At 28.1% G+C, this 14,291-nt stretch overlaps 3 protein-coding genes across 3 annotated transcripts in view; 1 reads left to right on the top strand and 2 right to left on the bottom strand.

The window, feature by feature from the left end:
- Positions 1–706: 706 nt before the first annotated feature.
- On the bottom strand, positions 707–6,168 carry LOC108774053 (transmembrane protein 62). Its single transcript, XM_018540065.1, has 13 exons — positions 5,893–6,168; positions 5,685–5,796; positions 5,446–5,583; positions 5,023–5,349; positions 4,808–4,940; positions 3,060–3,215; positions 2,826–2,973; positions 2,339–2,461; positions 2,182–2,263; positions 1,978–2,106; positions 1,524–1,698; positions 1,226–1,450; positions 707–767 (listed from the first exon to the last, which is right to left on the bottom strand). Exons 1-13 carry the CDS (start codon positions 6,094–6,096, stop codon positions 707–709), a joined length of 2,013 nt encoding a protein of 670 aa, XP_018395567.1. The 5' UTR covers positions 6,097–6,168.
- Positions 6,169–10,487: 4,319 nt separating this feature from the next.
- On the top strand, positions 10,488–13,938 carry LOC108774065 (uncharacterized). Its single transcript, XM_018540077.1, has 5 exons — positions 10,488–10,547; positions 11,999–12,165; positions 12,242–12,295; positions 13,425–13,531; positions 13,724–13,938. The coding sequence occupies exons 2-5, from the start codon at positions 12,061–12,063 to the stop codon at positions 13,929–13,931; spliced, it is 474 nt and encodes a 157-aa protein (XP_018395579.1). The 5' UTR covers positions 10,488–10,547; positions 11,999–12,060; the 3' UTR covers positions 13,932–13,938.
- Positions 13,939–14,101: 163 nt separating this feature from the next.
- LOC108773976 (Odorant receptor 71a) overlaps positions 14,102–14,291 on the bottom strand; it is a 5,512-nt gene continuing 5,322 nt past the window's right edge. The window contains exon 5 of the mRNA XM_018539966.1: positions 14,102–14,149. Within this exon, the coding sequence (XP_018395468.1) occupies positions 14,102–14,149 (48 nt within the window). The remainder of the gene's footprint in view (positions 14,150–14,291) is intronic.

Here is a 14,291-nt window from a genome sequence, read left to right as displayed (position 1 = left end):
ATAATTGAAGATAATACCCGTAAAAGCCTCAAATGCGTAATCAAGGTTTTTAAAGTATTAATCAAAGCCTAAAACTTTGTTTTAATACCTGTTATGTATATGATCGGAGAAAAATTATTATATTTAATAATTTATCAAGGAACGATTTAAAGGTGAAACAATGTTTTTAATGAAATCTTTCGTTGGTTTTTATAAAAAAAAAAACCCTTTAATTGAGTATAATGTTAAATGGACATTTTCATAAAGAAATGCAAATAATATTTTAAGATTCTCTTTTAAAATATGTAACATAAAATAATTCTATTATTTTACAAAATGCAAACAATATTTTAAAATTCTTTTTTAAAATATAACATATGTACAAAGTAATTCGGTCACTTTTTAATATATTCAATCGTCTTTTCTTAAAATATAGTTGGCTTCGTGTTATCACGATAGTTCTACTTAAAATGCTACAATGTGTACAGGGTGTCCCAAACTTTTTGACACACCTCCTATAAACGGTGTGTCAAAAAGTTTGAGATATTCTAGAGAATAGTTAGATAGAGCGGACTAAACTAAGTCGAAAAGTCCTATATTCTTCAAAAAGTTTGGAACACCCTATAATACATTAAAAATTTCTCTTTATAAATCTATTAATAATATTAATGTTTTAATAAAACATTAGCTTACCAACATTTCTAATTATGTTATCTTGCTATCGTTCTTATTGAATTGCATTGTTATTATCAATGACTCCATTAGGATACCATACAGATGCAGCAGACCTTAAAAAATATACAATTACATATTTATATTATATAGACAGAGCTGGGCATGCATTTGAAATATTTTTATTTGAAAAACAGTATTCGTAAGACACAATTGTATTTCGTATTTTAGCGGAGCACAAATGTGTGTGAAAATATTTTGTATTTCATGGGAGCATATAAAAGTATTTTTTTTAAATTTTTTTATTATTTTTTTTTAAATACCGTTTTCAATATTGGTTTTAATATCGAAAGATTAAAAATATATTTTGTATTTCGTATTTCAAATATTGACAATCAATTTTATTATTTGAATTATAAAATACAAACAAATTTTAATCTTTTGTATTACATTGTGTTTTTAATACATAACATTTTAAATACATTTGTATTACATTGTATTTTAAATAAAAGTATTTTAAATACATGTCAGCCCTGCATATAAACAACATCGTAATGTAAATGTTAACACAAACCTTAAGTACGAGACCGGCATTGTGGTAACAAAATAAGATAGTGATGCTGCTACAATAATACTTCCCGTTCGTAATGGACATAATATTATTGCTGTTGTACCATACTCCAGATATAAGAAATAGCCCAGAACAGCTTGTAATAAGATTAATATTAAAATTGGTAAAAATCGCCCAACTATACGGAATTTTGACACGACTCGCGAAGGACATTCAGTGTCTCGTAATCTGAAACGCAACAATTAAACTTAACAAAATTTTGTCATCATTATGACAATGTTATTACTACAATATTACAGACCTATGATCGGCTTGATGCGCTAAAGTGAATATAAGAGGTAAGTGGAAACACAGTAACTGAAGAAATCCGTAAGCATAAGTTAAGCCGCCTGGTAAATACATGTTTTCGATGAATGTTCCCCATACAAAAATTATACCTAGGTGATCCTCAATTATTTCTCCCACGGTCCATGGACCTGGAATATTCGTTCGTTAGATTTTATAAAACTACAGTATGAGTCTGATCAATAAAGTGAACACAAGAATAAATAACGATAGAACGATCAGAAACCATCAGGTGCTTAATATTTTATGTTTGGAGCATTAATATTCTACTTTATTAATTAATTAAATTAATAATTAATTTACTAATTTATTAAATTAATAATCTAGTACATAATTTAATTAATTATTTCAATTTAGTACACTGATGCTAATTTTATAAATTTTTCCGATATATGTTTATATTCACTTACCGACGGCAAAATATAATATATACAACATTAGTCCATAAAACACTCTATCAATGGTGCATAGTATCCATAATTTCCTTAGCCACGAATGAAAGAATTTCATACGTCGCCGCGGTAGTTTTTTTCGGTTATCTAAATCGTGAGGTAAGTGTATACTTTGTAATAAAATATAAAATAGATATACATAAATATTACGCTTATACTTACTCTTGTAATATATGTGAACGAATCGAAGGAAGCACAGCGGAAGAATTGATAATATCAATGTAATGAAGAATAGGAACTGAAGCTATAAAAATAAGATTAAATTATTACATGTATCATGCAAAAATTTAATTAGAGTTGTGTGATTTTTTTAACTTACAATGTAAACTATGTTAACCGTCAGTACCAATTTTGGAAGAATAGAAGCAGATAACCATGATCCGTCAAGGGAAAAAGAATATGATACAATTTTTCTTCTGTCTTCATTATCAACTACACGTGCCTAAAATAGAAAATTATATTTGCAGAAACAGCGTGTGTGTATGTATATATATATATATATATATATATATATTGTATATATACAAAGGGTGGGACATTTAAAACAGGTCACCTGAATAATTCGCTTGTTTTTAATAGTAGAAGGAAAAGTATCAAACAAAAGTTGCTTGATTTCGAGGGGCACATAATATGATGTCAGTAATTATTTTGTAGGTGGAGGCGTAAAGATAGTAACCTGTTTTAAATGCCCCACTTTGTGTACACATACGCACACTCACATACACACACACACACACACACACATACACACACGTTTCGCTAGTATATTAATTTTTTATAAGTAATTTAACAAATTTTTACTAAACTGTTATCTGATGAATACCCTCTTTGTATCTCGTAGAATTCCATGGCAATACATAGAGAGGTCCATTTACATGATCACATTTTTGCCAAAAATCATTATCTAATTGAATTTCGACAGTTTTTAACGGAACTGTAGAAAATGCTAGTACTCTAGAACAAACAACTTATAAGTTTTATGAACCAAATAATTTCATAAATAAGAAAACTTACAAGAGCATCGATGAAAGTGTGCTTACCTGACATGCGTGGATTTGATAATAGATTCCAAATTTTCTTTTTGTGGCATCATAAATAACACGTTTTTTGGATTGGTGATTAATATTACGGGCCAATCATTGTGCTTTATGTCAATAAATGAGAATTGGCCATGATCTATTGCCGCAAGACGATACCTAATAAGAAGCGAATGTCAAATCTAAAATTTGTAAATTAAATTAGGAAAACTGATTGCGATAAATATTTTAATAAAATATTATACATATACAGGGTGTCTCGTAAAGACCAAAGCAACGCTTAAGGGACATTCCTGAGATTATTTCGAGACGAAAATCCTAATACCGAAATGCCAAGAGAAAATATCTGTTTTAACATAATAAATATGAATAATTGAAAATATCAATAATTGTAATTTCGTATACATAATTTTTATCGATATTTACAAGAAATAATAATTAGCTTTCACTTTTAGTATTTTGCGTTGTACCATACTCAAATGTGCAAACTTTAAGTGATATAATTCTAAAAGATAACTTTAAATGTTTATAATTAAAAAATTATTATAGCTTCGACTATTTGATATTAGAATTTTCGTCTTAAAATAATCTTTGATATCTCCCCTTAAGCGTTGTTCTGATCTAAAAAAAAAACAGATGAAAACAAAATATGTAAATAAAATGAATAATTTTTTAAATAAACAACTATATGTTCTCTTTACACCAATTGATTCGTCTCATTATTCTGTTTACAAAAATATTAAGGTACGATTACCAAAAAATTAATAGTTTACGTGATATTTAATGTTTTATGCCAACTTTATGTTGTAGACTAAAGACTAAAGTATAAAATAAAAATAATATATATATAAAAATAATTATATATATAAGGCTCAATATGCATAAAACAGTATAAATATAAAGAGGGCAACGAGCCAAGTAAATTAAATAAACGAATAATTTAATTTAAACAATCATACAAACATATCAAAAACAAACATTTCGACTCCGATCAGGTCATTTTCAATGTTACATAAAATATGAAGTATTAAAATATATTGTACATTCTTCATTAAGTCAAAATATTCTCAATTTAATGCAAGATAAAGTATAAAATATCTCGTAAACTATTTATTTTTTTTATATCTGTACCTTTATACTTTACATGCAGAATTGTTAAAGGATTCATATTATGTAAAAAAATTCATCTAAAAAAGTGGAGGTGACCTTTATATCTTTTCGGTGTTTCTATCTAAGTAAAAAACATGACCAAACATGTTGACCCCTCGAAACCTACTTTCATGTAAAACATTTTTTCGTATTTTTCGTATCATCAAAAACAAGCGAGTTATTCAGGTGGCCTGTTTTAGATGCCTCACCCTGCATATATATTACACACACGCACGTCTGCACACATACATATATATATGCACGCGCGCGCAAGTGATATATTTTTAAAAAATAATAAAGAATCTACTAATATAGCAAAAGAATATTTATATGACCAATAGTAAAACAGTGTTTCGTTATTAGTTTAAGTGAGTTTTAGAAGAAGTACAAATTTTCTTTGTATACCATCAATTGCTGCAATAACAAAAAATTATATTTTTCTATGCCATATCCACAAGAATATCTTCATCATCTATATATAAAAGCTCTTTTGATAACCGATGTTTAAATACTATTGTAATGTTATAGAATACAAAATCAATGAATAAAATTATATATGAGCAACTATCACTCTTAAATATATCAAAGTATATTTGTCTTACATTCTATTGTCTTTCCAATCTGCTAATTCTAACTCAAGAAAACCCGCCTTTTGTAAAGAATACATGTTGGGTACCATATTGCCAAGCATATGGAAATGGCCACACAGATACACCATACTTTCTTTGTGACTACCTTTAATATACAACAAATTCACAAATTATAACACGAATTAATATTTTCATAAAAAAAGAGATGTAGTATATTTCTATTTTACCTAAAATACTTCTGATATTTGTATCAGCTTGTGATATTATGCTGGATGTAGGATAATGCCCAAAGACAACTACATGAGCAGCATTGCTTTCTTTTGATCGATTAATTAATTGTTGTATCCTATTAATCTCATACTGATCTAAAATTCCAATGAAATTAAATGGCCTCTTAGGACCCGGTTTCAAGCAAGCGTCAATTGCAATAAAGGAATATGTCTCAAGTCCAGTATGAACATTGTACATATAAGATCTAGGATGATTTGTTCCTTGAATAGAATAGTATAAATAATAGTTATTTTGGGAATCAAAACTGATAATGTCAAAGTTGTCTGAAAATATATTAATAAGTTTAAAACATATTTTCTTTATAAGCATTGCTACACATAAATTTACAGATGTGGAATTAGAATATATGCTGTTCTTACCATGGTTTCCTCTGACATCTAACCATAAAACTTTCCTGCTGACATTAGTCTCGCCTATTATGTGTCTATAAAGTTGCCATTCTCGATGTTCTTGTTTAGAACCAAATCCATCTTTGACTATGGCATCAGTCAAATCTCCTATTAAAATATAAGTACAAAATATTTTATTAAATTGATTTTTCTTATCTCAATGCAAGTATGAAATATTATATCTCTTGTACCTATAAAATATAAATTACCTGAAGCAAGAACAACTTTAGGTTGAATAGAATTTACTGTCACATTGCAGAATTCCTTGAACTCTGATAGTCTAGATGGATCCCTAAAGATACTTATATGTATGTCGGTTATCTAAAGAGATAGAAAACTATAATGATGTATTTCCATAGAATACAACTGCAATTCGTAGAACATTGTCAAATACCGTAAATACAGGAATTGACAAACCTGTAGGAACCATATTAAGTGGTTATATGAATCTTTTATGTTATAATACTTTGGTCCGATCCATTGTATTTCTCCGTTATTGTCTTCCGTGGTTTCGTCCAGAAAATGAGAGTTGACGTTGATCAAATCAGCTATATTTGCTATCAGAATGGAGAATATCAACATCAAGACCAGGAGAACAATAGTAGACTTCGATATTTTCATCGCTAACTCTGCGAGATCGTGAGTTGTTAGGGAAGAGTGAATAAAGTCTAGTCCTCGCCTGCCTTGATTCCAACGAACAGCCACCGCGAGACTTATTCACATATGGAAGGTGACGTGCATGTGTGTATCCGACGACATTTATTGACATTTATTGCAATTCATTGCGGACAAATGAGCATGGAGGAAGACGATCGGATCGTGTGATTTGGATCGCCCACGGTGTCTCTCGTGTTCGCTGTAACAACAAATGAAAAACGTAATACGACTGGAGATTCAGGTGCGATGCTGTAGCGAAAAAAAGAGCCAAGTTTTGTGCATAATGCACATAATCACGGAAAAATTGATTGAAGAAATTCAAAGCGAGACAAAACACCGGTTCAAATTCTACAGTCAAGACTGGTTTTATTATGCTTTGTGATTCAAAATTGTTTTGTTGTTTATTACGTTAATTCTAATCATTTGCTCCGAGACAAGACGTGCTTTAATTCTTAATAACTGTCTTCTCTCATTTTCGTTTCACTGATGATCGCTGATTATATTTCTTTATTTAATTTTAATGGCTCTTGCCTCCATCGTACGGTCTGTATGAAAAGAAGACTGGAGAGGTATGGTAGAAATGAGCAATTCAATTCGATCTTTTTCTTGAAGAATCGATCTTTCGGTCCTCGATTTTCGTGTCTCGATTAAATTTGCTGATTCTTCACGGAATAATCGAATCGATACTTCGACTTCGATAGCGAGTGGCGCGAATGCAATTATATTTTTTGTAGGAATAGAGACCCTCTCTCGCTATACTGGATCATGCTGTATCGCCTGTCTATTGTTGTAAGAGAGTGCAAAATTATAAGAAATTACATTAACATTATATTATTTCAGTTTGTGTCGACTTGGTGGTTTCAATATACTGTTGTGTTCTGAATACCTGTGTTCTGAACAAGTCCACAGAATGCAGTGGAGCTGATAATGCTAAAAATTATATATGCGACTTTTGTTTAAATAATTAATTTTTCCAATATATATGTATTATTTTTCCAAAGTTTATATTAATTTTGTATTAATATATTGGCATATAATAAAATATATGTGTTCTCATTTTTTTATTAACATTTTATGAAGTATTTTCATTGACATGGAATATTTATTTTATTAATTAATATTAATTTTATATTAATTTAATATTAATTTTTTACGATTTTTGCTTTGCGCACAATTACCTGCATGACGCGTATAAAGTTTTTTTCGCTTTTTCTTTTTTTTACTTTTTGCCCAATATAACGTTATCAAATGTTTAATATGAATATCGATAGAGAAATGTTTATTGCTTGTATTTCTATGTTTATATTGATTTCACTTTCAAAAATCACATCACAACACCTCTTAATTAAGCGCGCACAATTCCCCCACTTTTCTCTATATGGAACATTCCCTGATATATAAATATATTTAACAATTATTTGCTTTTACGATCCAAAAATATTTCAGGATATTTCTAAATATTCTTGAAATGTTATTTTGGGATTTAAGAATTTTTTTACTAATATTTTAGGAATATTTAGCGTTAGCTAGACACAGAAAATAAAATGGCATAAGATGAGACGATATATCTCTTTTTAGACGATTTTAGTTACAATCTGGATAAATTTTAGTTAATAATGATTTTAATTATATATTTGAAATATTTGAATTTTACATAACAGGCTATAATGTAAGGCTGCGTTCGGAAATATCACCCAGGTTTCCCCGAGTATCATCTTATCCTTGTTGTTCATCCAATGTTAAAGAAGGATAACACGATACTCAGGGTTACTCAAGTGATATTTCCGAACGCAGCCTAATACTATAAGTATAAATAGTTTTGGGTTTTGTATGGACTACTTTATTTTAGCGCGCTAATTGATGATGCGTCGTGCCATGTAATCAGTGCAGCGTGGTACAATACAAAGGTCGTTCAAAATTTGATAACTCTGGCATAGTATATGTATCTGTTTTTATATAATATTCATTTGAATAACATAAATAAGATTTAAATGATAGATAGCTTAATCTGCTATTAGATTATATCAGTAATTTTTGTTGGAAAAAACGCAGTTGATGTCAATTTGATGTAATAATCTGTTTAATAAATTTGCAATAAAATGCTATAGTTTTTGCAGCTAATATTTTATTTACTATAAATAAAGAGAAATCATTTATCATTCCTAGAACAGATACCATATATTATACTAACATTTTATTTACTAGATATGATTATATGTAGATGGCATAGGAAGATATATAAAAATGAAGAAAGAATGACATCGAACGACAACATAGATGTATTTAGTAGATCAATATATAAAGGTCATTATATATGTTGTTTTTGGCATCTGTTATTTGGAAATGTGCATGCTTCTTCTTAAGTTTTTGATTTCTCGCGATAAGAAAAATATTTTTTTCGTAGATTTAAATCAGCTTTCCTGTTCTATGATAAGCTAATCTATATTATTGCAAAAAACGCAAACGACTAGTTGAATGTCTGACGCGATTGATGATTGCTGATAAAACCTCGGAAGCAGATAATAATGCGGTTGATAAGGAAAAACCGACATCGGTTTGCAAACGGAAGTCATCATGTATCCAAATCGGTTTAAGTCGTCCATGAAGCTTCTTAAAGCTCACAAGCTGCATAGCCATCGGTGTGTAGCATTGATACTTTGTACGGTTTACTTCGTTTGTTTTACATTATCTGTCACATCGTGTAATTAAGCGGAAAGAAGAGAAACAGTTTTAATTATGGGAAAATTTACTATAGTGTTTTTGATAGAGCTTCTCTTCATTGTGGAGGTATGTGAACGTTATTTTTTTTGTATTATTTAATTCGATTATTTAATCGGAAATTTAAAATTGTTATACGTCGAGTGATATAAATTATTGATAATAATTAAGTGTTAAACGACACTTATATTAATTTAATTAAAAGACAACAATAGAGTAGCTCTCATTTTGTAACATCGGAGTAAATAAAATCTGAAGTTAAAATGAGAAAAAAACATGTAATCGAATATGTATTAATATTTTTCCCATGATTTTAATTTTAGGGTTTAGTTATATTCCACTTTTATAAAACGTGTTTAATAACAACTCTCTTCAAAATTAATTAAGATTTATAGTATCAAATATAATAATTAAATTTATAATATGGAATATAAATTAAATAAAATTAATTAGAAAGAGATAATACTAATTGCGATATAAGCAAAATATAAGTTTGCGCAATCAGATAAATTGTGATTGCTGAAAAATATCAATTTGTCCGATATGTATGGTATCAAACGATTATAATTCGAGATAAATTATATAACTAATTATTTTCCCTTTTTTTTAGAAAACAAAACATTATTTTAAAGTTATGAATTAAGATATTATCGCATAGAATATTGCATTATTAAAAAATTAATCTGTTGCAAAAATTTTAAATTAGATAGTGTAAAAACAAATTTGAAAAATAAGGCTATGAGTCAACGCAAGATGTACAAGTATATGCTAATATTACAATTTAATAATATAATTTTAGATACAAATGTTTCAAACTACATTTTAGATCATTTTCAGTGTAGAAGTTAATAAATTTAAAATTAAAATACAAATATAGAGTCATTATATTGTCTATTATATAAACATCTATATGATTGTTTTTTAACCTTTCAATATAATTGATAAAAGCTAATATATAATCTACTAATATAATCGAAAATTTTCGCTCGCAATTCCTCCATAATTCGTCTGGGGATAATTACGTTCTTATAATAAAGACTCCGCTTCTCCAAATGTCATTTTACAATTTCGACTTAGTGCCGCAATCTTATCATCATCTGTAAAATGTTAGATTTAAATGTCAACTGTATAAAATATTAAATTTAATTGTTAACGGTATATAAATTATAAAATTGATGTAATAGTAAATTTAGTAAGTAATTAAATTAATGTACCAGCCATACATTTTTTGAATAATTTCGCAAAGGTTGCGAAGGTCTACTTATTGTAAAAACTGTATATTGTTTGTTTTCAACGGTCACAAAATAAGACTTTATTTTAAATTTATTAACTACACTGAAAATGACCTAATTATGTAGGTTAAAACATTTGTATTTAAAATTATATTATTAAATTTTAATATTAGCAATATACATCTTGCGTTGACCCATAGCTTTTATTTTTCAAATTTGTTTTTAAATTATTGAGTTCAAATATACTAGCTGACTTTGTTAGATGTATTTTCCATATTTTTTTTCTGTTTTAGATTGTTGTCGGAGATCGTTTTCACGGATACGAGTCTTACAAAAAGTTCTACAATTATCGTGTTAATAACGGGCAACTAAAACATCCAACGACCGATTCTTATCAAGTGGAATCGAAGGAATCACATTACAATCCTAATAACGTGAAAAAAAAAGTGAAATCGCCCTTTGAAGGTAACGTGTGAAATCCTAAAACAGTATTTTATAATCATTTAAATCGTGATTCAAATCGATATAAAAATAAATCTTTTAATTTATAATTTAAACATTAGTAAATACATATTATATCTATTCTTGCCCTGGTGAGAATAATTTTTCTTAAAATCCTTCATATAATTTTTCAGGATTTTTCTATATAAATTTCAGTATTTTAACAAGAATAAAACAAATAAAGGACTCTTTCTTTAAAAACATTATAAACATGGAAATGGCATTGTAAGAGTCAAACGAAAAGTAAATTAACAAACAATTAATACATATATTCTAAAATGAACTTATAAAATTTACATAAATGTAACGATTAAAAAACAGATGTTAATTACATTACTATATTAAATATATACCCATTGTAAACAAAATTTGATCTTTCTGTATCAGTTGTTGCCGGTCGTTATTTAGTCGGAATTGGTCCGTTGAGGATGTTTGACGTGTTCCATGTATAACTTTTTATCTCAAGATGTACTTCGATAGTTTTGTAATATTTCTGACATAAGTTTTTTTAAAGGAAAAAAATTTTTTTTTACTGTTTTCTTATTGTGTGACATTTATCATTATGACTATTTTTGTAAATATATGGATTCACGGACCAACTAATATTCTCACGTATAGATTTGTAAAAATTTTTTGGTATGTTTTGCGCATCGTTAATTTTCATTCTTAGAATTTAAGATTATAATCTTTTAATTAATATATGTTCATTCTATTGTTTTTTCAGTTATATATTTAACTACGCACAAGATTTTCTTATGTATTGATGTTTTTCCATAATTATGTACATTTCAACGTAAAGTGTTTCATCTGAAGAGGACCAGATTTGGTGGTCGAAACTAGTAATGTAATTAACATCTGTTTTTTAATCGTTACATTTATGTAAATTTTATAAGTTCATTTTAGAATATATGTATTAATTGTTTGTTAATTTACTTTTCGTTTGACTCTTACAATGCCATTTCCATGTTTATAATATTTTAACAAGACTTCTCAGACTTTTTATATGAATTAGCACATCTTTTAGAAAAGCTGAGATTACCTTTTTTCTAATACAATATAAGTAAGAAAACCTTTAAATTCTTTAATACATGTATACAATATGTAACTAAAATAAGGGGATAAATTCTGGGAGTAAACATTTTGAATGAAAGCTGAATGGTTTCAAAGGTCTCTATTATATTTAATTTTATTCGGAATATATCTTGGAGATGTTCTTTTATAGGACATACATATGAATCTGTATGGATGTCCTCTGGAAATCTGTGCTGTTAAAGATACTTCAGATACTTATTTATAATTGCTGCAATAATATTGCTGAAACATTACGATGTTGCTGTTATATTATTGCTGAAACAATCTCTGTGTTCTATATGGGATAGCGAATATTGCAAATAAAGATGATTTTGGATTTTCAGGAGAATGGCAAATAAGAAATGGCGGTGATAATTACGCAGAAGTTGTAACACGTTGTGATCAAATGAAACAAACTTTCTGCGAAGATGTTCCAAATTATCCTCAGGAGTTTGTGAACCAGATGCTCGCTAAGAATTCTAGCCTATTAAATTACGCGTATGAGGATGTTGTTAGTAGGCTTATAATAATGTTTTTTTCTTGCAGCCAGCAAAATATTGATTAAAAATTTTTTATTTTATGAATAGCTTGCTCTGTCACCGCGATTTGATAATGAAGAGGAACCACTTTGCCTATCTATGGTAAAATCATCTTTAAACTGTGGTCTATTCTTAGGTGTTTTCCAACAACGTACACATAAATTATACAGTGTAACACTGTGTCACAGTTAGAATACTTTGTGTAGGACACAGTGTTATACTGCTCGACTGTAAAAAAAAACATGTAAAATTTGTCAATGTTAAATTTTTCTAAAAATTGTTTTGTAGCGATACTTATTTTGCAATATAAAACCGTCAAAAACCAAAAATTTGAAAGTTTTATAACTGAAGTCTTAATAACAATTATAAATCTATTATGATACGCTAAATATAATCATAGAAATAAGAATGGAAGATTACAATGCATTTTGGTATTACACTATGAAACTTAATTGTGTTCCAACAAGTATTATACAGTGGAACACAGTGTAATTAGAGAGGATTTTTCTATGGTGTAATGTTTTGTGTCCTAGTTGGAAAACAGCCTCAGTAAACACTATGACAATATCATAACTGCTAAAGGTGTGTTCCAAAATTCGATTCTGTCAGCTTCTTTTATTTTTATTTAATATTCAATAAATAACAAAGATGAAATGATACTCAGGTTGACAGACATGAGTTTTGGAATGTAACTTAGATTGGTTAGAGGGTGAAAAGTTACTTTTAATTTTTAAAGACAACTAAAATAATATTACACTTATATACAGCTTTTAGTTTTAAAAGGCAAATATCATCACAAGTTACTTTTTGACTTTAAAAAGTATAACAAATTACAATTATATACATGTATATAATAGTTACTAAAAAAATAACTGAAAAGCGGGGAATAGAAGTAACTCGATCGTTACTTGTAACAATCATTATACTGTGAATCTTCCATTGTTTCAAGTTATTTCTTTAATTTTTGGATCCTTTGTAATACTATAAGATTCCATTCAAACAGTTTATGTACGAGAACAAAAGATCGTCTCAACGCATCTACATGCACATTCAGGAATTTAAATTCGAAATTATACATCTTGCAATTCAGATATTTATATATCTCGCTTTTTTAATGTTGTGTAACAGCAGTACAATCATACAGATACAATTACAAATGAAATGTCTTGTATAAATAAATTCTAAATCTTCGTAACGCTCGAATTATTGTTAATGTTTTGTTAACTTGTAGGAGCGATTAATTCGTCCAAGAATGGCTATAAATATGAAAAATCAGTGGATGTACATCGTTCAGGCAGGTCAAAATTTTACTCAAAGTATACGTATCGAAACTTGTAGGTAAGTGCAGAAAAAAGACACTATAAATTAGAATTTTATAATTTCTTTAATGTTTATATATAATGTAATATGAATAAGAAACTTACACAGGATAAATATATAGTATATATGTATGTATAATATATATTTACATCGTAAGACGAGAGTAAATTAGAATGTTAAGAGAAGTATTGTAATGCATTTTATTTTCAGAGAACAGGGTGGTAAGTGCAGAATGATCGATGATTTTGCTGAGGGATACGTCACGATGTGCAAACAGAAATTCATTTATCGCGTGCTGTCAGCCGTTTCCGAGAATGGCGAGATCATTCGCGATTACTTCCGATTTCCTGCGAGCTGCTGCTGTCATGTTCAATTCCAAGCCATTGAAGAAAAAGCGAGAATAAGATCGTTTTCATAAGATATCTTCCGACTTTGACTTATAAGAAATATGTATAAGAATATATATTTAAGAAAATATGTTAATATATTTAAATCTTTTTAAGTGGTATTATTTACGAAGAAATAAATAATTGGCCACCAGATTTCTTAAAAATTGCGTGCTCAAAAAAGATGATAGCTTTGCCTGTATTAAGATCCTTGCAGGACGTTGTACGCTGAATAAGATATTTTGATGATCTAAAAAAAAAATGAAAATTAAAAAATGTAAAAATCAAAATATAACCGTTTTACATTTGATTAAAAACATTTTTAATGCAAATATTATGATAATATATATATATATATATTATCATAATATTTGCATATATATAGAGGAGAG

Source organism: Cyphomyrmex costatus, unplaced genomic scaffold, assembly GCF_001594065.2.
Source record: "Cyphomyrmex costatus isolate MS0001 unplaced genomic scaffold, Ccosl1.0 scaffold23, whole genome shotgun sequence".
In the NCBI taxonomy this organism is placed as follows: domain Eukaryota; kingdom Metazoa; phylum Arthropoda; class Insecta; order Hymenoptera; family Formicidae; genus Cyphomyrmex; species Cyphomyrmex costatus.
The sequence above is the reverse complement of the archived record's forward strand: the minus strand, read 5'-3'. Positions and strand labels throughout refer to the sequence as shown.

Bases quoted from the DNA above. Each gene is read 5' to 3' on its own strand.
- LOC108774053 (XM_018540065.1), bottom strand. From the start codon at position 6,096: ATGAAAATATCGAAGTCTACTATTGTTCTCCTGGTCTTGATGTTGATA. The intron at 4,941-5,022 runs GTAAAATAGAAA...TGTATATTAAAG, and splicing joins AAATATCAGAAGTATTTTAG to GTAGTCACAAAGAAAGTATG. The intron at 3,216-4,807 runs GTAAGACAAATA...GCTTCTTATTAG, and splicing joins GATTGGAAAGACAATAGAAT to GTATCGTCTTGCGGCAATAG.
- LOC108774065 (XM_018540077.1), top strand. From the start codon at position 12,061: ATGAAACAAACTTTCTGCGAAGATGTTCCAAATTATCCTCAGGAGTTT. The intron at 12,166-12,241 runs GTTAGTAGGCTT...TTTTATGAATAG, and splicing joins ATTACGCGTATGAGGATGTT to CTTGCTCTGTCACCGCGATT. The intron at 12,296-13,424 runs GTAAAATCATCT...GTTAACTTGTAG, and splicing joins AACCACTTTGCCTATCTATG to GAGCGATTAATTCGTCCAAG.